The sequence below is a fragment of the Oryctolagus cuniculus genome, chromosome 21 (assembly GCF_964237555.1).
Source record: "Oryctolagus cuniculus chromosome 21, mOryCun1.1, whole genome shotgun sequence".
Taxonomy (NCBI): domain Eukaryota; kingdom Metazoa; phylum Chordata; class Mammalia; order Lagomorpha; family Leporidae; genus Oryctolagus; species Oryctolagus cuniculus.
The window spans coordinates 9,609,017-9,635,158 of NC_091452.1; the positions used below are offsets into that span (position 1 = coordinate 9,609,017).

Here is a 26,142-nt window from a genome sequence, read left to right on the forward strand (position 1 = left end):
ATCCAGCTCTCTGCTATGGCCTGGGAAAGCAGTAGAAGATGGCCCAAGGGGGCCGGTGCTGTGGCTCACTTGGTTAATCCTCCACCTGCAGCACTGGCATTCCATATGGGCACCGGGTTCTAGTCCCGGCTGCTCCTCCTCCAGTCCAGCTCTCTGTTGTGGCCCAGGAGGGCAGTGGAGGATGGCCCAAGTGCTTGGGCCCTACACCCGCATGGGAGACCAGGAAGAAACACCTGGCTCCTGGCTTCGGATTGGCGCAGCGCCAGCCTTAGCGGCCATTTGGGGAGTGAACCAATGGAAGGAAGACCTTTCTTTCTGTCTCTTTCTCTCACTGTCTATAACTCTACCTTTCAAATAAAAAAAGAAGAAGAAGAAGATGTCCCAAGTCCTTGGGCTGCTGTAACCTCATGGGAGACCCGGAAGAAGCTCTTGGCTTCTGGCTTCAGATCAGTTCAGCTCTGGCCATTGCGGTCATTTGGGGAGCAAAACAGCAGATGGAAAACCTCTCTCTCTCTCTCTGGCTCTACCTCTCTCTGTAACTCTGTCTTTCAAATATAAAATACATCTTTTAAAAAAAGGCTAATTGCTACAATTTGAATATTGTGAAGTAGGTGATTTTATCACCCATTTCAAAAAACAGAATTAAAAACATTTCGCCGGCGCCGCGGCTCACTAGGCTAATCCTCCGCCTTGCGGCGCCGGCACCCCGGGTTCTAGTCCCAGTCAGGGCGCCGGATTCTGTCCTGGTTGCCCCTCTTCCAGGCCAGCTCTCTGCTGTGGCCAGGGAGTGCAGTGGAGAATGGCCCAAGTGCTTGGGCCCTGCACCCCATGGGAGACCAGGAGAAGCACCTGGCTCCTGCCATTGGATCAGCGTGGTGCGCCGGCCGCGGCGGCCATTGGAGGGTGAACCAATGGCAAAGGAAGACCTTTCTCTCTGTCTCTCTCTCTCCCTGTCCACTCTGCCTGTCAAAAAAATAAATAAATAAATAAACAAAAAATAAAAAAGAGAGAGATAAAATTCCTGCCCTCTTGAAGCTAATTTTCTAGGCAGGAAGTGGAGCAGCCAGGACTTGAACCAGCACCCACATGGGATGCTGGCACTGCAGGCGGCGGCTTTACCTGCTACACCACAGTGCCGGCCCCAAGGATCTTATTTTTTATATTTTGTACAGAATAGTCAGAAAGTTCTTTCTGATAAGATAATATTTGAGCAGATACACTAACAGAGAGAACAGCCACGAGTTTGTCCAGCAATAACATTCTATCAAAAAGGCGCAGGGATGTGTCAGAGTAACAGAAGGGGTGCTGGCTGTGATGAGTGGGGCAACAAGCATGAGAGTGGCAGATGCAGAGAGCAGTGGGGGCAGAGGGGCCTAAAACACGTATGATGTAGGCCACACTTTGAAGGCAGAGTGGATGGCCCTTGCTGACTGGATGTGAAACTTGGTGGGGTTGAAGGGGAAGAGGAAGAGCCAAGAGGAATGCCAAAGGTCTCTAGTAAGCACTGGAAGGACACTGATGCCATTAATTGAAACAAGAAAGGCTTTGTGAGGCGTAGGTCTGGGATAAAACCATGTGTTTGGGTGAGGGCATATTTAGTTTGAAGTGGAGAAATCTAATATTCTGTGCACCCATATCAATACGCACCCGGGAGTCAAGGACAGGCTTTAGCTGAGAAGCCAATTTGAGCATCATGAACACATAGAGGTTATTTCAATACATAAAACAGAATGAGATTAAATAAGGAGTAAGAACAGACAGAAAAGGTTCTAGATATAAGTCCTGCATATGTGATTATTAAGAGGTAGGGAAGACAAGAGTAGGAAGAACAACCAGTGGGTACAAGTACTGTGGCTGTCCACAAGCCAAGTGAAAACAAAATTTCCGGAATGGAGGAGGGATCAATCACATTAAATGCCACTTCCTATCCAGCTTTCTGCCGATGCACACCCAGGGAGGCAGCAGATGACGATGCAAAGAGTTGGGTCCCTGCCACCCACATAGGAGACCAGGAATGAGTCCTGAGCTCCGGGCTTCAGCCTGGTCTAGCCTGGCTGTGGCTGGCACTTGGGAAGTGAACCAGCAGATAGATTTTTCTCTCTCTTTCAAATAAAATGAAAACTAGCAAATAAATAAAAATTTTAAAAAGTTTTATAGGGCAGGTGTTGTGGAACAGAGAGTTAAGCCAATGCTGTGATTCTGGAAACCCGTATGAGGGCTGGAGCGAGTCTAGGCTGCTCTACTTCCCATCCACTCCCTGCTAATGTGCCTGGGAAAGCAGCAGATGGACCACGTAATTGGGGATCTGCCACACACGCAAGTCCCTGGCTCCTGGATTTGGCCTGGCCCTGCCCCAACATTAATTTGAGGAGTGAACCAGTTGATGGTTCACTTGCTCACTGTCTTCCACTTTCTCTCCCTGTAACACTGCCTTTCAACAAAGATAAATAAGCCTTTTTAAAAAGGAGTTTTTCTACAAAGGGGAGCCAACAGACAGGGAAATGCGTTGAGATAGGTATGGGTGGAGGGCGTTGTTTTTTCGTTTTCAAGATGGGACATCCTGTAATGCATTTGTGTGCTATGATGAGTGATCCATCAAGAAAGGAAGACTGGGAGGCCCGGCACTGTGGGGCCATGGGTTAAATAGCAGCTTGCAACACCGACACCTCCTATCATAGAGCAGCTTTGAGTATGCGACTCCACCTCCAACCCACTTTCTGCTAATGAGCCTGGAAAGCAATGGAAGATGGCCTAAGTACATGGGCCCCTAACATGCGTGTGGGAGACCATATTGGAATTCCTGGCTCAGACCTAGTTGTTGCCACCAAATGAGGGGTGAACCAACAGATGGAAGATCTCAGTCTCCTTCTGTCTCTCTGTCTTTAGAGAGAGAGAAAAAAAGAAGGAACAAGAAGAAAGAAAGGAGAAAGAAAAGAAAATCTTTTAGAAAAAGAAAAGAAGGATGGGGCTGGCGATGTGGCGCAGCGGGTTGAAGTGCTGGCCTGAAGCGCCAGCATCCCATGTGGGCGCCGGTTCTAGTCGCGGCTGTTCCTATTCCAATCCAGCTCTCTGCTATGACCTGGGAAAGCAGTGGAAGACGGCCCAGGTCCTTGCGCCCCTGCACCCATGTGGGAGACCTGGAAGAATCTCCTGTCTCTTGGCTTCAGATTGGCACAGTTCCGGCCATCTGGGGAGTAAACCAGCAAATGGAAGACCTCTCTCTCCGTCTCTACTTCTCTCTGTAACTCTGTCTTTCAAATAAATAAAATAAATGTTAAAAAAAAAAAAAAAAAAGAAAGAAAACAGTGTTGATAAAAGAAAAAGGAAGGAAGGATTGCAGGAAAAACCTACCACTCACCCATCTCATTGCACAGCAGGCAGTGAGTACACACAGTGTTCTGAACCTAGCTTTTGCACTTAACAACACAACTTGCAGAGCAATCTACCTCAGTCTATGCAGGGCTGCCTCTCAGGGTTCCATTCTGTAAAAGCAGAGGGCTGCACAATGTTCCATTCTACCAAGTACCAAAGGCAGTAAGCCAGATATCTATGTTTAGTTTCCCAAGTTAGCATTTTAGAAAAGATGCTAAATTAATGGCTAGTGATAATTCAAAAACATTTTTAATGATGAAAATTTTCAAACATGGAAAAATAGACTAATATGATGAACCTCCATGTGCTCATAATCCTGTTTCAACTGCTTCCCAGAACCTAAGGTACCTGTTTAATTCAGCCTCCTCCTTTTCTGCTCAAATATTTTAAAGCATATCCAAGTCATCATCTACTTCTGAACACTTCACTAAACAATATCTAAAAATATGAATGTTTTCTTACATAACCACAATGTCGTTATCATATTTTTTAAAGATTTATTTATTTTATTTTAAATGCAGAGTTACAGAGGGCGGTTGTGGGGGAAGTGGTCTTCTATCTACTAGTTCACTCCCCAAATGGCCGCAATGGCCAGAGCTGGGCCTATCCAAAGCAGTGGAAGTGGAGCAGCTGGGACTAGAACTGGCGTCCGTATGAGATATTAGCACTGCAGGCTGTGGCTTTACCTGCTATGCCACAGTATGGCCCCCTCCTTATCAAACTTTAAAAAGTAAATTAAGACTAACTCCCTTAGTTTCAGCTAATACTCCCAGTACTTTCATATTCACACTAATTTTGCTAATTCACACTAATTTTGCTAATTGATATCACAGACTTGAGAAAAGGATTTTTACAGTTGGTATGTTTGATTGTGTTGATTTAGACTCCAAAAATGATTCAAAGGTGGTTCTTTTAATCTAGAGCAGATTCCTTTTTTTTTTTTTTTTTAAAGATTTATTTATGGGACTGGCACTGTGGTGCAGGTTAATCCTCGCCTGAGGCACTGGCATCCCATATAGGTGCCAGTTCTAGTCCCAGCTGCTCCTCTTCTGATCCAGCTCTCTGCTATGACCTGGGAAGGCAGTAGAAGATGGCCCAAGTGCTTGGACACCTGCACCCATGTGGGAGACCTGGGAAAAGCTCCTGGCTTTGGATCAGTACAGCTCCAGTCATTGCAGCCATCTGGGGTTCCACCAGATGGAAGACCTTTCTCTCTGTCTCTCCCTCTTCTGTAACTCTACCCCTCAAAAAAAATTAATAAAAGGATTTATTTATTTGAAATGCAGAGTTACAGAGAGGCAGAGGCAGAGAGAGAGAGAGAAGTCTTCCATCCACTGGTTCACTCCCCACATGGCTGCAACGTCCTGAGTTGTGCCAATGCAAACTCAGGAGCCAGGAGCTTCTTCTGGGTCTCCCACATGGGTGCAGGGGCCCAGGGACTCAAGCCGTCTTCTACTGCTTTCCCTGGATCAGAAGTGAAGCGGCCAGGACTCAAACCAGCACCCATATGGGTTGCTGGCACTACAGGTGGTGGCTTTACCCGCTATGCCACAGTGCCAGCCCCAGCCTCCCAAACTTTTTAATGGTGCTAAACTATTTCAATTGTTCCATTTCCTACAAGGCAGGTATGGGCTTTTGATTATGTTAACTCAATGTCTAGAAATATCTGGACATTATCTTCATAGATGATTAATACTTTGGTTGAACACTGACTTCTGGGTTGGAAATCAGTTTCTCTCAGAATTCTAAAAGCACCATTACATTTTTCATCTAGGAATGTTATTGAATAGCTTGGTGCTTTTTTAATTCTTCATCATTTGCATATGTGTGGTTTTTTTAATGCCTGAAAGCTGCAGAATCTGTTCTTATACCCTGGCAATCTGAAATTTCATTATGCACCATGATGTGAGCATTTTTCATTCCCACTTGTGCCAAAGTCCTTTAGTCTCAAATTTTTCTTGCAGTACTTTTTTTTCCAAAAAAAAATTTAAAAATCCTATTTTGTCTTGTTTATTTGAAGGGCAGAAAAACAGAGAGAGAGAGTGATACAGAGATAGACAGAAAGACACAGACAGAAAGATCTCGCACGTACTGGTTCTCTCCCCAAATTCCCACAACAACCATAGCTGGGCTAGGCCAAAGCCGGGAATCTGAACTCCATCTGGGTCTCCCACATGGTGGTAGGGACCCACCTACTTGCCTCCCAGTGCACATTAACGGGAAGAGCCAGCTCCCACAGGAAATGTGGGCCTCCTGAGCAGCATCTGCAATGCTGGGCCACATGCCTGCCCCTTGATTACTCCTTGACCATGTGCTCTTCTTCATTTTCTCTGTTCTCTTGCTGGAACTACTAGCAAGAATTCACATGGATTACTTCACTATGTCTTGTCTCTCCTATTTACTGTTCTTTATTTATTAGTCCTATTTTCTGGGAGATCTCTTATTGTGAACTCTTGTTAATGTTTAAATTTTGATAATCAGAGTGAACATGTGGCATAGTAAATAAGCTGCCATTTAGGATATCCACAGCCTGTATTGGAGTGTCAGGGTTCAAGTCTCAGCTCCATTCTCCATTACAGCTTTAAGCTAATGTGCACATAGCTCTCCAATCTTTTAGCTTTTGTTCTTTGCAGGTTTGCTTTGTCTGTTCTTTAGCAGTACACACTAATCAGGAATTCTTTGGACATGGCTGAGGTTTGCCTACTGGAAGACCTCATTGCTTCATAGGGAAACAAGTTTTTGCCTTAGATGAACCCCATATCAAGTATGCTGAGGTCCCGGATGGAAGACCTCTCTGTCTCTACCTCTCTCTGTAACTCTGTCTTTCAAATAAATAAATCTTAAAAAAAAAAAAAAAAAAAGTATGCTGAGGTATCTTTTTCAAGGCCATTCATTTTCTTTTTTTTTTAAGATTTATTTATTTATGGTCGGCGCCACAACTCACAAGGCTAATCCTCTGCCTGCGGCGCCAGTACCCCAGGTTCTAGTTCCGGTTGGGGCACCGGTTCTGTCCCAGTTGCTCCTCTTCCAGTCCAGCTCTCTGCGGTGACCTGGGAGTGCAGTGGAGGATGGCCCAGGTTCTTGGGCCCTGCACCCACATGGGAGACCAGGAGGAAGCACCTGGCTCCTAGCTTCGGATCGGCACAGCGCGCTGGCTGCAACACACCTGCATAGCGGCCATTTGGGGGGTGAACCAACGGAAAAAGGAAGACTTCTCTCTGTCTTTCCCTCTCTGTCTAGCTCTGCCTGTCAAAAAAATAAAAAAGATTCATTTATTTATTTGAAAGTCAGAGTTATACAGAGAGAGAAGGAGAAGCAGAGAGAGAGAGAGAGAGAGAGAGGTCTTCCATCCACTGGTTCACTCCCCAGTTGGCCACAACAGCTGGAGCTGTGCTGATCTGAAGCCAGGAGCCAGGAGGTTCTTCTGGGTCTCCCACATGGGTGTAGGGGCCCAAGGACTTGGGCCATATTCTGCTGCTTTGCCAGGTCATAGCAGAGAGCTGGATGGGAAGTGCAGCAGCCAGGTCTTGAACTGACGCCCATATGGGATGCCGGCACTGCAGCCGGCAGCCTTATCTGCTACACCACAGTGCTGGCCCTGGCCATTAATTTTTATCAGAGGGGCCGGCGCTGTGGTGCAGCGGTTAATGTCCTGGCCTGAAGCACTGGCATCCCATATGGGCGCTGGTTCTAGTCCCAGCTGCTCCACTTCCGATCCAGCTCTCTGCTATGGCCTGGGAAAGCAGTAGAAAATGGGCCAAGTCTATGGGCCCCTGCACACATGTGAGAAACCTGGAAGAAGCTCCTGGCTCCTGGCTTCAGATCCGTGCAGTTCTGGCTCTTGTGGCCACTTGGGGAATGAAACATCTGATGGAAGACCTCTCTCTCTCTCTCTCTCTCTGCCTCTCCTCTCTCTGTGTAACTCTGACTCTCCAGTAAAAAATAAATCTTTTAAAAAAAGTTTTTTTTTATCAGAAAATAATTGTCTCCGCCGTGGCTCACTAGGTTAATCCTCCGTCTGCGGCGCCGGCACCCCGGGTTCTAGTCCTGGGTAGGGCGCCGGATTCTGTCCCGGTTACCCATCTTCCAGTCCAGCTCTCTGCTGTGGCCCAGGAAGGCAGTGGAGGATGGCCCAAGTGCTTGGATCCCTGCACCCACGTGGGAGACCAGGAAGAAGCACCTGGCCCCTGGCTTTGGATCGGCGTAGCGCCGGCCGTAGCGGCCATTAGGGGAGTGAACCAACGGAAGGAAGACCTTTCTGTCTCTCTCTCACTGTCTATAGCTCTCTCTCTTTCTGTCTCTCTCTCTCTCACTGTCTAACTCTGCCTGAGAAAGAAAGAAAAGAGAGAAAGAGAGAGAGAGAGAGAGAGAGAGAAAGAGAGAGAGAGAGAGAGAGAGAAAATAATTGTCTCATCTTTGGCATAGCAGCCCCTATTTGAATGTAAATATATGGCCAGGAAGGAACAAGGACCCTTATATAAACTTGTAGTCTACAACCTTTGTCTCATATTGGCTCCATCCCAAATCTAGTGCCTCCAATTCCTACGAGGCTCTAAGGCTGGGTGAGGGTAGATTCTCTCTCTTCCTCATGGTACCCCCTAACAGATATACTTAGACTTGGATTTCTACACAATGAAGGATGAGGAAGGGCACTACATTGGCCATCTTCTAAAGCAGGAAGACAACAAATACTGCTTAGCGGCTGGCGTTATGGCTCAGCAGGTTAAGCCCCGACTTGTGATGCAGGCCTCCTATATCGGAATGCCAGTTCAAATACCGACTGCTCCACTTCTGATCCGATCCCATGCCAATGCACCTGGGAGAGCAGCACAAGATGTCCCAGGTAATTTGGCCTCTGCTACTATGTGAGAGAACCACATGGAGTTCCTGGCTCCTGGTCTGGTCCTAGCCCAGCCCTGACTGTTGCAGCCACTGGGGAAATGAATCAGTAGATGGGAGATAACTCTCTCTCTCTTCCAAATGAATAAATAAATCTGAGAGAGAGAGAGAGAGAGAGAGAGAGAGAGAGAGACACACACACTGAGACTACCTAGAGTTATTGAACAAGAAATAAAGGCTTAACTATAATCTACAAAGGTAAACAAAAGAACTAAAATGAAGCAAATGAATACATTTGGAGTAAGAAAAGGAAAAGGGGGAATTAGGCCAAATCCTCATCTACCTCACCAGAATAACAACAACAAACAGTATCTGAAGTTCATCCATCAAGAAACAGCAATATAAGCAATTTACTTAGCGACAGGCAGGTAACCACCCGAAGAATGAAAATCCAGAACCATTCCCAAGGCTGTGCATGAGCAGAGTGCTGGAGAGTGAGGAGGGATGGGGTGAGGACTCTGCCTGATGAGCCTGAGTGAGCCACCTGTTTAAACACCACGTACATGTACTGCGTTGATCCTGTTTTTTTCTTTAAACTTAACAAAAGCATACCCAGGGAAAGGAGGGATTGTTTGATGTTGCCATTATTCTAAATTCCTTTAAACAGCTGGTAAAACTGATTTCAAAACAAATTCTAAAACACTTTTCTGCCAATTACAAGCACAGGTTCAAATAGCACACTTTCTAGCAAACTAACCCACAGCTTCACTCTGGCAGGAACATTTTTAAAAGACAATGACTAGGAATACTGTGAGAACAGACAGAAAAGGAGGACAAAGTGCATTTATAGACTCCTGACTGGTGGCTGGTGGGAGGGATGAATGTTTCTCAGAACAACTTTTAATCCCATTAGAACTTAATAGAACAATACTTCAGTAATTTTCTCTCCAGGAATGCTATTTTTTTTTCCAGCTGGAGGTTGTGAACAATATCTTGAAAAACAAAAAAGTTTTGTTGTCAGGTAGAACTTCATTCAATGCTACAAACGTTCTGTATCTTTTCTCTCCAATACAGTAGCTGCTACACACAAGTGAAACGTGGCTAAGGCAGTCGAGCAACTCAATTTTTAACTATTTAATTTTCAGTAACTGAAATCTAAGTGGCCAGATGTGGCTGGCGGCTGCGGCACTGGACAGTCCCTTGGATAGCGCTGCCCTAGGTCACGCTGGCTCCAGGGCCCCTTTCACCCCAAGCTCTCCTCCTCAATGTTCTGGCCTCTCTGGCTCACCTCCCTCATAAAACATGCTCACTGCTGTCACACAGTCTCTGTCCTGGGGTTGCTTCCCTTCCTGGAATGTTTTTACCTCTCCTACTCTCCAGCTCTTCATCTAATTAACTACTTTTCCTTCACTACCTAAAATCATCTTATTCACTTCTTTATGGTTAAATTTCTTCCTCTTCACCACCATCCTCCTAAGCCCCTCGATCTCGGGGTCAGAATTTAAGATCCATTTGAGCAAGAACCCTGCCCACCTACCCTTTGCTGTCTTCCCACCACCCAGAAAGAACACTGGGGGCTCCCAGAGTTCTCTCCCTCAAAAGCTCCCAGTTTAGATCATGTAGACCCAGACTTGCTAATGCAATTTCATCCCACACTTCTAACAGCCTCATGAGCAGTTCTCCTGTCTCCTCATTAAATAATGTCTCCCAGCGGCTTGAGACATCGCCCATGCCAGCAGAGAGTACCTCGAAACCCCATTGTAGCAGGAAGTAGCTCTAAGGACAGATCATTGTCCCTCTACCCCTCCTGGACTTCTGGGGCTAATGTAATTCCATACAACTCCTGCTTTAAAAAAAACAAAAGGGGGGAATGTTTATAAAATGGCACAGTTTTATCTATGGTGCGCTCTAAACCCCAATACCATCCTAGGCTCTAGCTGCCCCCCACCATTGCTGGAAGCCAGGTGGCCACATGGCCCAACCACTGGTGTCAGCTTCACCCTCATCCTAATGGGATTTGCTGCTCCTACTTCCCTGCCCACCCACCGGCAAAGTTTTAAAAGGACCTGTTCCTGAACACGTGGCTCTCTTTCTTTCCATCTCCTGCTCTCTCTCTCTCTTTCTCTCCATCTCCTGATCTCTCTCTCTGTCTCTGGGTCTCTCTCTGGATCTCTCTCTTACATTCTCATTCTCTCTCTTTTCCCTCTTCAGCCCTTCCCTCCAGTCTATCAGGTTTCCCCCAATAAATCCTTTCCCTTAAAAAATTTTTAAAATTAAAATAATAATAATAATAATGTCTCCTCTCTTGTCACATCAACATTCAGAAAGCTTGGGTCTATTTATGTCATATAACTCCAAACAACTTTAGAGGCATACAAGAAGAAAATCAATCTTAAGGAAGCAGTGAACATGCTGTATATACTTCAAGGTTCTTAGGTCCTTGTACATCAATATCATAAGACAGTAAATAGAAATGTTCCTGCAAAGATACAAAAAAGAAAGTTAAACTTACCACAAGTTCAAAGATGTCCATGAAGACAGAATGCCCCTTAGGTGTTTTCTCATTCAGGCTGGCTGGAGACCAGATCCAGTAGAAGTAAGTACCATCTGAAGAGAGGTGCACGGTGCTCATTGTGCTGCCAACAGGGAGGTGATTGGCTGGCATCGGCACTGTCTGGCACACCTGGACACAAAAGGGAGGAAACCGTCTTTCATATCAACTTCGATTAATTCAGAATTCTGATCAGTTCATTGTTGATGGTATTAAGAAGCTAAACTTCCTGATAAAATAAAACTGATATTTATCTTCAAGAAAAAGTTTAAATGACAAAAATATAAAAGCTCATATAATAAGCAGAAAAATAAATATGAACAGCCATGTAACAGATAAGATTCTTAGGATTAATTCAAATTACATTTTTTCTTTTTTTAATTTAATATAATTTTTTTATTTTTGCCAGTGAAAGTTAGACAGTGAGAGATAAGGACAGAGAGAAAGGTCTTCCTTCCGTTGGTTCACCCCCCAAATGGCTGCTACAGCCAGCGCTGTACTGATCCAAAGCCAGGAGCCAGGTGCTTCTTCCTGGTCTCCCATGCGGGTGCAGGGACCCAAGCACTTGGGCCATCCTCCACTGCCTTCCCGGGCCACAGCAGAGAGCTGGACTGGAAGAGGAGCAACCGGGAATAGTACCTGGCGCCCAACCCAGGACTAGAACCCGGGGTGCCGGCGCCGCAGGTGCAGGATTAGCCAAGCAAGCCAGAGCGCCGCAGGCAGAGGATTAGCCTATTGAGTCGCAGCGCCGGCCTGCAGCAAAAACTCTTAAGATAACAAAATGCCTAAATTGTAGCGATTGACAAGATGCCCCAGGGGCCAGCACTGTGGCTCAGTGGGTTAAAGCCCTGGCCTGTAGCACCAGCGTCCTACACGGGCACCACTTCAAGTCCCGGCTGCTCCACTTCCAATCCAGCTCTCTGCTATGGCCTGAGAAAACCGCAGAGGATGGCCCAAGTCCTTGTGTCCCTGCACCTACATGGGAGACCGAGAGAAGCTCCTAGCTCCTGGCTTCGGATCACCTCAGCTGTTGCAGCCATCTGGGGAGGGAATCCACGGATGGAAGACCTTTGTCTCTCTGTCTCTACCTCTCTCTGTGACTCTTTCAAATAAATAAAAATAATAAATCTTTAAAAAAAACAAAGATGCTGCAGAGGGAGGAAAGTGTGTCACAGCAGTATTGTTAGATGTGTGAGTATTGTTACCTCAGATGGCGACCGTGCCAGAACTCCCCACTACCTCCAAGACACAAAAGACAAAGCCTTTTTTTTTTTTTTTTTTTTTTTTTTTTTTTTTTGACAGGCAGAGTTAGACAGTGAGAGAGAGAGACAGAGAGAAAGGTCTTCCTTCCGTTGGTTCACCCCCCAAGTGGCTGCTACGGCCGGCGTGCAGTGCCGATCCAAAGCCAGGAGCCAGGTGCTTCCTCCTGGTCTCCCATGCTGGTGCAGGGCCCAAGCACCTGGGCCATCCTCCACTGCCTTCCCGGGCCACAGCAGAGAGCTGGACTGGAAGAGGAGCAACCGGGCAGAAACCAGCGCCCCAACTGGGACTAGAAGCCGGGATGCTGACGCCGCAGGCGGAGGATTAGCTCAGTGAGCCGCGGCGCCGGCCAAGACAAAGCCTTTTTTTTTCTGCTTACCTGAAGGGTGTTCTGGTCAATGACCTGGAAAAGGGAGTGAGGTTTATTATCGAAAGACACAGGCCGGTGGAGAAGACAGCCGCTGCCAAAGGCCACCCAGCCTGGCTCCAGCTCCTCGTTCCGGCAGTACACAAACCCTCTGTGGAAGAGAAAGGGACACAGGCAGAGTCACAGGCGGTACTGTAAGCTACAACAAACACAACACTTTTTATCTAGCTTTAAACATGACTAAGTATGTAAAACATCTGATAGAGAGTGACAATATCACATGAATTTTAAGACAGATTATGGCAAAATTAATTTTCCACAATGAGTTTGAGAGGAGAAAAAGTTGGGGAAAGGTTTAAGTAAATATAAATGAGGCTGCCAACTGTGGCTTCTGTTGCTTTGGGCGGCAATTCATCCATCTTATATTCTAGCTGAAAATCACTGCTAACACAGTGGCATATCCAAGTACACAAGTTTTTAACTAGAAAATGTCTATTTATCAACCCAGAGAGGTCACTGACATTGTTATAGAAAGCCTGACCACAGAGGACTTTCTGGCTGGAAACAATGATCTGAGGGCTACGAAACACCTCGGTCAAAACAAAGCTAAAATTCATTAATAGAACGAGATAGGAAGCAGTGGCAATAAGAGAAGACTGGAATCACTTGAATTAATTCAGATTTGTCCCTTGGTTTACGGCTGCACAGGGAATCAGGATGCACCCCCAGAGTCTTCACAGAGATTTATGAAGGGAGGAAAATGTTCCAGCCAAATCATTCAGCAAGTTCCATGCAACTGACCTGAGAGTACCATGTAATCCAGACCCCAATTTGCTTACTCCTCTTCCAACTGAGTTAGTAGTATACAGGTAAAGGCCATCTGCCGTGAGACAGCGTCCCAAGTCAGCATCTGAAATCGTTTTTTCACAGGTAAATTATATATATGCTTTTTCCAATGAATCTATAAACACGCTTTTTCTAATGAAAAAGCCATTAGGAAGTTGAGCAAAAGAGAATCTCCTACTTCTAAAAGTGCTTCAATGTAACTTCCAGGGAAGATGGCTTAACTCCCAAATCAACACCCAAAATACATGTGGGACCAGGGGACAAGATCACTGAAAGAGACTGGATACTTATTAGCAGGGGAACTAGGTTCAGCCCACAAAATGTTTTTTCTGTTTTTGAAGAGGAAAAGTACTAAGCGAAGTTTAAACATTTCTAAGATGAAACTACTAAGAGTTTAACACTTTAAAACATCATTTATTTATTTGCATTTTATTTGAAAGGCAGAGACAAGAGAGAGAGAGAGAGATACAGATAAAGAGGAGTTATCTTCCATCCACTAGTTCACCACCCAAACGGCCACACCAGCTGGGGCTGGGACAGGATGAAGCCAGGAATCAGGAACTAGGAACCTAGTCTGGGTTGTTATAGAAAGCCTGACCACAGAGGAATTTCTGTCCCATGTGGGTGGCAGGGACCCAAGTACTCCAGCAACTATCAGCTGCTGCCTCTCCGGCTGCACATTAGCAGGAAGCTGGGATTGGAAGCCAAGCTGGAAACTGACCCCAAGCGCTCATATGGGATTGGACATCCCAAGCGGTATCTTAACTTCTGCTCCAAGTGCCTGTTCCAAGAGTATAAACCTTTTAGTAATGACTGCATCATAAGAAAGGCATGAGCTCTTAAGAGACTGGGCACTCACTGGGTGACCTTAGACCTCTTTGAACTTCAGTTTCTTCGTCTGTAAGATAAGGATAATCATAGGTTCCTCAAGGGTTACCCTAACGGTTAAATGAGAGGACACAGGATGTACCACCTATACTGCTCTCTGGTACAGAGCCAGTGTTTCATAAAGGACAAATGAAATTATGTTAATAACTAATGGTATACATTGAACTAAAATAAAATCTGCTTCTGATGAGATCCTAATTTTGGTTTCTGGAGAGACACAGCACAAAAGTGTATTTTTCTGCTTAAAAAAGAGCAATTGTGTTTTCCCTTAGCTAGACCTTCCCCAACCTAAAATAAACAGCTGGGGCCAGTGTTTGGCTTAGCAGTTAAGATGCTGCTTGGGATGCCTGTGTCCCATATGGAAATGCCTGGCTTCAAGCTCCTGCTCCACTGCTGATCTAGCATCCTGCTGATGCACACCCTGAGAGGCAGCAGGTGATGGCTCAAGCACTTGGGTCCCTGTCACCCACATCAGAGACCCAGGTGTAGTTCTGGGATCCTGGCTTAGGCCTGGCTATTGTGAGCATTTATAAAGTGAATCAATGGGGCTGGCGCTGTGGCAAGGCAGGTAAAGCTGCCGCCTGCAATGCCAGCATCCCATATGGGCACTGGTTCAAGTCCTGGGAGTGAACCAGCCTCTCCTCTCTCTTTGTAACTCTGGCTTTCAAATAAATAAATAAATCTTAAAAAAAAAAAAAAAAAAGTGAATCAGTGAACAAATCTCACTCTCTCTCCATCCTTGCCCTGGCCTCCACTGTTCTGCCTTTTAAATAAAAACAAATTATCTAAAAGAGAATATCATTTAAATAAATCACCAATACATATATATATATATATATATATGAAATGGTTTACTACTTTATATTCTAAAGAATTTGCCTTAATAATAAGACTTATGAGTAAAAATTTCAGTGTTTATTTTTGTAATCATTTCGTTTACCATGTTTAAGTAGAATTTGTCCACCTGAACCATTTCAGTTTAGTTACAGGAAATTCATGTCACCCACTTAAATTAGTACTGTGTATGCTATCATCTCAAAGATTCACCCTACTGGAGTGAGTGTTGGCCTAGCAGCTGAGCTGCTGATTGGGACACCTATATCCCATATCAGAGGGCCTGACTCCAGCTTCCTGCTATCATGCACACCCTGGGAGCAAGTCACAGCTCAAGCTGTGAGGTCCCTGTCACCCAAATAGGAGATCTTGATCGAGTGATCAAGTTCCCAGCCTAGGACTGTTGCAGGCACCTAGGAGTAAACCAGCAGACGAATGAGCACTCACATATGTGTTCTCTCTATATCTCCATCTCTATCTCCTAAATAAAGAAAATATTTTTAGGCTGGCGCCGAAGCTCAATAGACTAATCCTCCACCTAGCGGCGCCGGCACACCAGGTTCTAGTCCCGGTTGCCCCTCTTCCAGGCCAGCTCTCTGCTGTGGCCCGGAAAGGCAGTGGAGGATGGCCCAAGTGTTTGGGCCCTGCACCCCATGGGAGACCAGGAGAAGCACCTGGCTCCTGCCTTCGGATCAGCGTGGTGCTCCGGCCCCAGCGCGCCAGTCGTGGCGGCCATTGGAGGGTGAACCAATGGCAAAGGAAGACCTTTCTCTCTGTCTCTCTCTCTCACTATCCACTCTGCCTGTCAAAAAAAAAAAAAAAAAAAAATAGGGGCTGGGCCGCCCCTCCCATGGCAGGACTGCTCTCCCAGCCCTTCTTCCCTCCCTCTCTGGGAGGGTGCATATGGAGTTTAAAAAAACAAAAAACAAGCAAACAAAAAACTCAGCCTACTAATCTGAGACAACTAGGACCTGTATGTATTAGTTCATCCAAAAAAAAAAAAAAAAAAAAAAAAAAACAACCAGTAAAAGTGGGTAATCATCTTTCAAATATTCATCTTACATCATAAATATTTTTTTTTAATTTTTTTTTTTTTTTGACAGGCAGAGTGGACAGTGAGAGAGAGAGACAGAGAGAAAGGTCTTCCTTTGCCGTTGGTTCACCCTCCAATGGCCGCCGCGGCCGGCGCGCTGCGGCCGGCGCACCGCGCTGATCCGATGGCAGGAGCCAGGAGCCAGGTGCTTTTCCTGGTCTCCCATGGGGTGCAGGGCCCAAGTACCTGGGCCATCCTCCACTGCACTCACCGGCCACAGCAGAGAGCTGGCCTGGAAGAGGGGCAACCGGGACAGAATCCGGCGCCCCAACTGGGACTAGAACCTGGTGTGCCGGCGCCGCTAGGCGGAGGATTAGCCTAGTGAGCCGCAGCGCTGGCACATCATAAATATTTTAACTTAAAACTTAAAAATGCATTTATTCACCCATATTTAGATAAAGGCCCAAGGCCTTTCAAGCATGGGTCTGACAAGGAGTAGAAGTAAAGGGGGTGGACTGAACAAGACTGGCCAGGAGTTGATACTTGTTGAAGCTGAGTGATGAGTACACAGGGTTTATTTTACTACTCCCTAAATTTCTGTCAATGTTGAATGCTTCAACATTAAAAAATCACACACAGGGGCTGGCACTGTGGCGTAGCGTATTAAGCCGCTGCCTGAAACACCAGCATGTGTTCAATTCCTGGCTGCTCCATTTCTGATCCAACGCCTTGCTAACGTGTCTGGGAAAAGCAGCAGAAGATGGCCTAAGTGCTTTGGCCCCTGCACCTGCGTGGAAGACCCAGATGAAGTTCCTGGCTCCTGGCTTTGGCCTGGCCCAGTCCCACTGGTTGCAGCCATTTGGGAAGTGAATCAGTTGATGAAAAATTTCTCTCTTAGTAACTCTGCTTTCAAAATAAAATAAGTAAATCTTTTTTTAATTACATAAAATTGCTCTAAAAATTATTCTAAGGAAAACATTCCATACCCAGATGCAAAACAAGGTAATAAAAAGCAAACAGATCATCTTAATACCATCACCTCCCATGAGAGCCTACCCCTAGGGAGATACCAAATGGAAGAAACAAAGAAGGGGTTTAGGTTCTGTGTGAATGCATACATTTGAACCATAATGTCTGAGACCTTCCTGAGTACTGCAGGCTTTTGTTTCTCCAGTTGACTCTGACTGAGTCGGGAAAGGTAAAGAACCAGATCCAGAAGCCTTGCCTATGGACCAGCGCTGCGACGTAGCACGTAAAGCTGCCACCTGCGATGCCAACATCCCATATGGGCGCTGCTGGTACAACTCCTGGGTGTTCAACTTCCAATCCAGTTCCCTGTTAATGTGCTTGGGAAAGGCAATGGAGGATGGCCCAAGTGCCTGGGCCCCTGCAACCATGTGGAAGATCCAAACAAAGCGCCTGGCTCCTGGCCTCAGACTCACCTGGCTCTGGCCATTGTAGCCATTTAGGGAGTGAACCGGGGGACGAACCATCTCTCTCTGTCTCTCCCTCTTTCTATAAACTCTGCCTTTCAAATAAATAAATAAATAAAACTTTAAAAAAAAAAAAAAGACGACGACGACTTGCCTCTTCCTCTCAGCCTTCTCTAAGAAAAGCAATGGGCTGAGGAAGGCCCAGGCCCTGGGCTGAGAGGTGCACGGAGGCCTGTTGCTCATTGCATCCATGCCATCGAGGGCGGGAAACAAAGGGGTGGGCAGAACAGGCTGCTGATTCCACACCAAATGAACACCAGGCTCTTAGAGACTCACTTTGTCAAGTCTTTCTTTCTTTTTTTTAAAGACATTTATTTACTTGAAAGTCAGAATTAGAGAGGAGAGGTACAGAGAGAGAGAGAGAGAGAGAGAGGGCTTCCATCCATTGGTTCACTCCCCAGATGGCTGCAATGGCCCAGGCCTCGGGTCATCTTCTACGGCTTTCCCAGGCCATAGCAGAGAGCTGGATCGGAAGTGGAGCAGCCAGGACTAGAACTGGCGCCCACATGGGATGCTGCTGTTTCAGGCCAGGGCTTTAACCCACTGCACCACAGCGTCAGCCCCTGTCAAGTCTTTCTAAAACATTCAACTTTGTTATGGAAACAATTTACTAGGCTTTTTAATTCACATTTTATCAATTATGCAATACTTAATGATATAATAACATCACCAAGTACCAATTACAGCAACAAATTGGTTTGGGAGCAAGGCTGACTCTTGTGGCCCTGCAGCTCCACTGGCGAGAGCAGTGGAACACAGACATGGGGAAGACTCAGTCGGCCGTGGAGCTTTGGTGGGCCAAGGCACTGGTCTAAGGAGAGGCCTAATCCACCTGGTAAATCAGTTAAGTGGAGTGATTAACAGAGCTGCTTTTTCTGAAATAATATATTAAACTGGGGGGCAGTGCTGTGGCATAGTACGCTAATCCTCTGCCTGCTGCACCAGCATCCCATATGGTGCCAGTTCTAGTGCCGACTGTTCCTCTTCCAATCCAGCTCTCTGCTATGGCCTGGGAGCAGCAGAAGATGGTCCAAGTCACCTGCATGGGAGACCTGGAAGGAGCCTCCAGCTCCTAGCTTTGGATAGGCCCAGCTCCAGTCGTTGTGGCCATTTGGGGAGTGAACCAATGGACGGAAGACCTTTCTCTCTATCTCTCCCTCTCACTGTCTTTAACTCTACCTCTCAAATAAATAAATAAAATCTTTAAAATACATATTTTATATATATATATATTAAACTGATATGTGAGCCTGTAAAACTGTAAAAACATTTTAATGCAGCCCTTTGTTTAAAAGATTATTTAACAATTCACGCTCCCTTGAACCTTTCTATTTTGTGCTTTTTGGACAGGAGGGTTCATTAATACACACACTAAATTACTCAAAGAATAGTACCAAGCAGCAAGACCTGATACTCATTTAGCAAACAAAAAAATTCAACTCAAGGCTCCCATGCCAAGCTCACAGACCTAGGAACCAATTTAAGTAACCCATGCCTCCTTGGCAGTGGATGGATTATACCTTTTCCTTATGAGAGTAAGGCCTATCCATTTTCTTACCTCACCAAGTATCAGCTTTTATACTTTTACTGATAAAGCAGACAATGAACACACTGTATAGGAATCTTGAGCTCTTAATTAAAAGGGACACACTGGGTTATATCTAAATCATTGTCCACAAAGATCTGAAACCATTCTTTGTACCTCTTAATGTCAATAGCAGAGGGCCAGTGCTGTGGCACAGTAGATTAAGCTGATGCCTACAATGCTGGCATTCCATGTGGGCACCACTTTGAGTCCCTGGCTGCTCCACTTCTGATCCAGCTCCCTGCTGGTGTGCCTGGGAAAGCAGCAGAGCATGGCCTAGGTGCCTGGGCCTCTGCACCCATGTTGGAGACCCAGAGGAAGCTCCTGGCTCCTGGCTTCAGCCTGGCCCAGCCCTGGCTGTTGCAGCCTGTCTAGGGAGTAAACCAGCAGATGGAAAACCTCTCTTTCTCTCTGTAACCTCTCTCTCTAACTCTACTTTTCAAATAAATAAATCTTAAAAAAAAAAAAAAAATGTTAATAGCAGAACTAAAACCCTTCCATTACCTTTATTTTCAGAACTGGAGCCAGTATTGCTGTCAGGTGCAGGCAACATGTCTTCATACCCCCATGATACTATGTGTTTTCCTCCAAGCAAGCAGGAGGGGGATCCAGGCCCCCCTTCCAAAAGCAACAACCTATAAAGAGGAGGCGGGGGGGGGGGGGATCACAAAGACTCAGAGACAACCCACTTAGCAAGAAGATTAGTCTATTTCCTCAAAGAACAAAAGCTCAACTAGTTTTACACAAATATTACACATATGAAAAGATAACATATATTTTAAGGCAAAAAATATAAAAGCAGTATTTATATAAATGTTGATAAAACTGTGTGTAAAATGCCTATTTTTATATATACATGTGTGTGAGAACAAGACAGAGATAGAAAGAGGCAGAGGGGGGGTGTGAATTAGGAAGCACAGAAACTAAAACATTAGAAGTGCTTATTTTTGGATAATGAGATTATAACTAATTTTCACTTTCTTCTTGATACCTTAATATATTATCATCTCAAATTTACAGTAAAAATTCATTAAAAGTTATTGCATCTTTTAAAGACACAAAAATTTAAAAGAATGAAAAATAACATACTCTAGGAACACTGTCAAAGAAGGTAAGGTAAGACAAACAAAATTCTTACTTAAGAAGGTAATTATGACTCTATACTTATTTAGAAATATGAATCATTAATTGACAAGAGCCTAGGAATCTTTTTAAAAGAAGTATATTCCTAAAGTTGTACGTATAAAATTTGTATTCCTTAAATAAAAGGTTTCTTGGGGTGTGGGGGGGAGCCTAAATGCACAAGCCTGCCTTGATGGAAGGAGAATAGGGCCCAGGGTGACAACTTACCTATACAGTACATCAGCCACAGGCAGGGACCCCAGATCAGTCTGTTTCTGCAACAGATGAACTGTATGCACAAAGGTTTTCAGTGATCCCCTAAGAATAAAAGGAAGGAACAGAAAATCATCAAAACTGAATGTCAAATCATGGAAGTTGTTAATGTTAATTTTATTAACCACATGGGAAGGTTCTGTCAGTCAGAAGATGTGTGATACAAAATATACTGGATTCTTAGCTATCACCATTGGCTCATGGGAGCAACACTGTGCCAATTACGGGCCTGCATTTGGAAAGGTAAGCAATTTTCCCTAACACAAAAGTTCAAAACAGAAAACTTAAGCACAAAGAACTTCTTGTTTTCATCACCAAGTTGCCCTCTAGTCTTGGGGAGAGATGTCATAAAATGAGATCAGTATTTAAAGTCTAACAATATTTCTAGGCTTGCTTTTTAATATCTTTGTTAAGCTGATCCATTTTGGATAACATCTCACTGAACTTCATCTCATTAAATATGAATGGAAGGGATACATTCAAATAATCAAGACTTTGTGCAGAGAGCCCCTCCTCCGCACCCCCCTGCTGAGAAGCATGCAACTGAACACTAGCAGGGCTCACACCACCGACTCCGTTTTGGTTCCCAAGGCTCTGGGAGGTCCATAATACGGTCACCAGGATCTAAAAGAAGGCACTTTTAGGACTTACCTGGCAACATCCCAAGTGTAAATCACTACAAAAACACTTCCTGAACTAAGTGATCACCTGGATCAGATGGCCTGACTTTGGCTGGCTGCCTTATTCTCATAGCCAAGGCTTTAATTACCAGATATCTCATGCCTAACCCCCAAAAGAAACGGAATACCCAGCACTGGACCAAGTAGGCCTAGAGTCTAATTGCCCCTTTTACTATCTCTAGTGTCCAGAGAATAAAAACCAAAGAACAGTATAAGACAGGGAGGCAGCAGACCAAGTATAGAAACCCAAGTGGGCTCCAAGACCTGGCTCTGCCACTCATCACAATTCAGTGATGTTATCCAACTCCTATGCATTTTTGTTTCTTCATTTGCCTAGCAGGGATATCTCCCTTGGGAATAGTAAGGTCCAAAAAAAAGGAAAAAAATGGGCAAAAACTTTAACCTTTGGAATGTTAAGATCTATTGACCAACTATAAGGAATTGTTTCCTGCCAGACTCACTCAGATCTTGAGTGAAATTGACCATGCAGCATCGTGGCACAGAGGTTAAGCTTCTCCCTAAGATGCCAGCACATAAGCTGGGTTTGAGTCTCAGTCGCTCCACTTCCAATGCCGCTCTCCGCTAATGTGCCTGCGAAGGCAGGAAGATGGCCCTGAGTACTTGGGGTCCCTGCCATACTCATGAGAGACTTGGATGGAGTTCCTGGCTCCTGTCTTTGGCCTGGTCTAGCCCTGACCATTGCAGTCATCTGGGGAGCAAATCAGCTCTTGGAAGATTCACTCTGTGTGTGTGTGTGTGTGTGTGTGTGTGTGACTCTGCCTTTCAAATAAATAAAATAATTTTTTGTGAAGAAAAGAGTAAAATTTAAACTTCTTCCACAGTCCAACAGACCCTATATGATCGGGGCCCTGCACCTCATCTGCTGCCTGCACCCTTAGACCATGTTGCAGCTGCCTGCCCACTTTGCTACCCTCAGACAACTCAAGCTCAGAAAGAGCAGAGTTCTGCCTGCCGTTGCTTTTGCATAGAACTCTCTGCCACTGGCTCTGTGGCATGGCTGTTTGTTTCTCATCTTCTAGTCCTTAGTTCAAAAGCCACCTCTTTAGTAGGCCTCCCCTGGTATGTCTGTCACTACCTCCACTTAGTCAATCTCTTGATACCCTAGTTTCCTTTCCTACAGCAAATACCTCTCTCTTGAATTCTCTTTTACATGTATTTGTTGCTCACTGCCTCCTTCACTCTCACATAAGTTCTGCAATTTTAAGGACCATCTGCCTACTCATGACTGTATCACGAACCTTGGGTCATATACCACCGTCCCATGAGCAGAGCGCCTTGTAGGTGGCAAGGTTTTGCAGAATGCATCACCCAGAGTCCAGTCAGCTGCTAGCAGCTCTGCACCGCAGTGGCCATAAAACCCAGCAAGGAGCCTATACAGCAGAGGTGTTCAATAAACATTAGCTGGCTGAATGAAGAAATATCTCGCCATAACTTTTTGGAAAAGCTGCTTTGTCTTTGAGAGCACCAACCTCAAAAATATGCCCATACATCAATAATAGGCCCATAACATTATTAAAGGTTTTGATCTAACACTGAAAAGCACGTAATTTCTGAGGTAAATAAAGACCAGAACAAGGTGCTAATATCAGCAACAGAATATAGGAGTTGTCTAAAACAAACGCCAAGAAGATTTTTATACTGACAATAATACATTTATCTTCTGTATATGCAGAAAGTAAGTCAATCCAATATAAAGGATCTACAGGGAAACTTATTTCAGTATCAGACAATAACATCTTTAGAATTAAGCACACATGGGGCATGCATGGAGCATAGTGATTAAGTACACAGTTGGGTGGCTGCACAGTGGGTTAAGCCTGTGTCCCCTATCAGAGTGCCTGGTTTGGGTCCTGGCTGCTGTTCTTCCAATCTAACTTCCTGCTATGCATTCTGGGAAGCAGTGGATGATGACTCCAGGACTTAGGTCACAGAAACCTATGTGGGAAATCTGGATGGAATTCCTGTATCTTGGCTTCAGCCTGGTCCAGCTTTCGCTGTTGTGGGCATTTGAGGAGTGGACCATTAAAAAAAAAGTCCCCACTTGGTACACCCATGCCACATATCAGACTGTACGTTTTGAGTCCTGGCTATTTCACTCCCAGTTTGGCTTCCTGCTAAAGTACACCCTGTGAGGCCACATGTTATGGTTCAAATACTTGGGTTCTTGCCACCCACGTGAGGACTCAAGAGTCCCAGGTTCCTGACTTTAGCCTGGCTCAGTGCTTGTTGTTATGGTCCTTTGGGGACTGAACCAGAAAATGGAAGCAGACGGAGGATCTCTCTCCTCTTTCTCCCCTCCTTTCAAATAAAATGAAAATATAGTTTTAAAGAGAGAGAGATGACAGCCAATAAATCTTTAAAAAAACAACAAAAAGAATTAAATACATGGGGCCAGCACTGTGGTGTAGTAGGTTAACCTCCACCTGTGGCACTGACTTCCAATACGGATGCCGGTTCCAGTCCTGGCTGTTCCACTTCTGATCCAGCTCCCTGCTAATGGCCTGGGAAAGCAGTGAAAGATAGTCCAAGTCCTTGGGCTCCTCCACCCACGTGGGAGACTCAGAAGCTCCTGGTTCCTGGCTCCCGGCTTCAGATAGGTCCAACTCTGGCCGTTGTGGCCATTTGGGGAGTGAACCAGCAGATGCAACACCTCTCCCTCTGCTTCTGCCTCTCTCTGAAACTATACCTTTCAAAAAAAAAATAATAATCTTTAAAAAAAAAGAATTAAGCACATAAGCACATGTCAGGATTTCCATAATCCAAATGCTGTCTTCAGGGTTCTAAAACTAGGTTATGGGAATTTGCTTAAGGCAAAGAAACTGACAGTACTGGTAACATTTTGTCTTAAAAATAACTTGAGATTCAATCACTTGAAAGTCAACTTTGAAACCTTAAAAAGAGAAACAAGGAAAGAAGCCTTATAACTAAGCACTCCATAATCCTCCAGGAAGTTTTTCCACATATGCTTGGCTAAAAAGGGAAGATTCCCACTCAAGAAAAAATTCTGAGGGAGAGGGACAGATTAGGGACAGTAAAGTGTCAGACCATGCTCCTAACTGGCCCCTAGACAACTGGTCGAGAGGAAGCCAAGGGTGGTAAATTCTATTCTCACAAATACCTGCCAGTGATCATGCAGGTTACTGGGCTGGGGGAATGGCAACATTTCCCATGGTCTGTAGATCAGTAACACCACTAACCTTGAGAGGTGCTGAGCGATCTTTCAATTACACTGATGGAAGCAAGCATCAAGTCCCAGAAATATAACTTGTGACTGAGTCCAGGTGAGCAATAACCCAGCAACTTGCTGATGCACTCCTTATAGACAGGTATGAGCAAAATTAAAAGCTCTACAGATTTCTGACCATCCTCCCAGGAGACAGGCAGATGTAACAGTCTTCGCTAACTACTTTGATGTAAAACATTAACCATTTAAGGGATGAATATGAGAATACTTCAAAAAGTTCACTGAAATGGACTAAAAAAATAACTTTATTTTGGTGTAAAAAATTTTGAAATCCACACATATGAGGGGGTCTTAAAAAGGTTCATGTAAAATGCATATTACCAGAAAACTATGTGTGAATTTCAAAATTTTTTTCACATCGAAATAAATGTGTCTTTTGATTTCACTTTTCCATGAGCCTCGTGAAGTACCCTCGCAGATATGGCAAGGGTTGACTCTGCATTTTAAGCTGTTTAAGCCGCTATCATGGTATAGCAGAAAGAGAAAACTCAAACTTGGGTTCCAGCTCAGGTGCCTGGTGCCAAATTTTGCTGACAGCTTCTTTTACACTGTCAAGCCTGTGAAATTCAATCCTGAAAGCAAAACAAACAGCACTTCTAGATGCTAAAACTCCCGTCAGACATACTGGGCCTGTTCTTCACTAGCCCAACCCAAGTAGCAGGGGTCATGACATCACCGATTTCCCATACCTGGCACATGCCAAGGCCACCAGGGCAGCAGCAGCATTTTCTTTTTGCTTGTGTGGGATGTGTCGGCCTGTATCAGACGTCTCCTCCAGCCAGGAGCACAGCAAAGTTTCAATTCCATTGAGACAGTCGGCAGGCTCCTTGGTCAAGCTCAACGGCTGGCAGTCACGAAGGCAGTTCAATAGCACCTCAGCAGTTATGTTACAGAGAGAAGGGTCCGTTCTGCTCTGGGACTGAATAAGGGGGAAGACCAGCAGGAGCCCCATTCGGGACGTGAAGGGCGCTTGCTCGGGTTGCTGCAACAAGCCCTGGCGTTTGAGCAGGGCCAGAGTTTCCTCATCGCCCGAACTTTCCCTCTCATGCTGCTCTTCCAAGGCCAGCTGGCGCTGGGCATTCCACAGTCCCCGCAAGGCATTCAGGCGGTACTCCAGCAGGCGGGCATAGGCATTGCTCTGGTTCCCACAAACGGAGCGCAAACGTTCTGCTAGTTCTGTTGGGTTCTTGGTCTCAAATGTTAAAATCTGGAAAAAAAAAAAAAAAAAAAAGACAAGAGCAAAGTGGGTATGTATTGCTCTCACCAAAGTTATCTATGGAAGCAAGTATTTTAAGGGCTCCTAAATTATTTTAGTTGCAACCAAGTAGAAACCATGTATGTAAAGCCAACTCTTTGCTAACGGAGATTACTCCCACTCCAGCCCCAGCTTTCCTGCTAACACTCCTAATAACATTAGGATCCGACTAACTGAAAGAACCCAAATCATAAAAGAATACAGTGACGCATAATGTGAAAGTCAGGAATTAATTCAAGCAGTTGAGTTTAGGTACATCTAAAGCTGCGAGCAGTCTGAATAGACCATTGTAACGATGCAGAAAGGGGACACTCTAGAGGCCAGCACATGTCTGCCTCTCAGTAGACCAGACGCAGGGCAGGTAGAGGCTCAGCATAAAAGCAGGGACAATTCTGTCAGGTCACTGGCACTGACGCTAAGATGGGTCACAGCTCACTTTATTTCTCCTACAAACCCAAAAAGTACTTCTCTATCTCAAC

The 26,142-nt window shown here is 45.2% G+C and overlaps 1 protein-coding gene across 6 annotated transcripts in view; it reads right to left on the reverse strand.

Annotated features, from left to right (window-relative positions):
* The window catches only part of HECTD4 (HECT domain E3 ubiquitin protein ligase 4), a 199,937-nt gene that overhangs the window by 117,291 nt on the left and 56,504 nt on the right, over nucleotides 1-26,142 (reverse strand). For all 6 annotated transcript variants that reach the window (XM_070066217.1, XM_070066215.1, XM_070066216.1 and 3 more), the window contains exons 2-7: nucleotides 25,098-25,615; nucleotides 20,419-20,508; nucleotides 19,573-19,703; nucleotides 13,191-13,299; nucleotides 12,402-12,540; nucleotides 10,724-10,894 (exon numbers count right to left, since the gene is read on the reverse strand). In XM_070066217.1, the coding sequence (XP_069922318.1) occupies nucleotides 10,724-10,894; nucleotides 12,402-12,540; nucleotides 13,191-13,299; nucleotides 19,573-19,703; nucleotides 20,419-20,508; nucleotides 25,098-25,615 (1,158 nt within the window). The remainder of the gene's footprint in view (nucleotides 1-10,723; nucleotides 10,895-12,401; nucleotides 12,541-13,190; nucleotides 13,300-19,572; nucleotides 19,704-20,418; nucleotides 20,509-25,097; nucleotides 25,616-26,142) is intronic.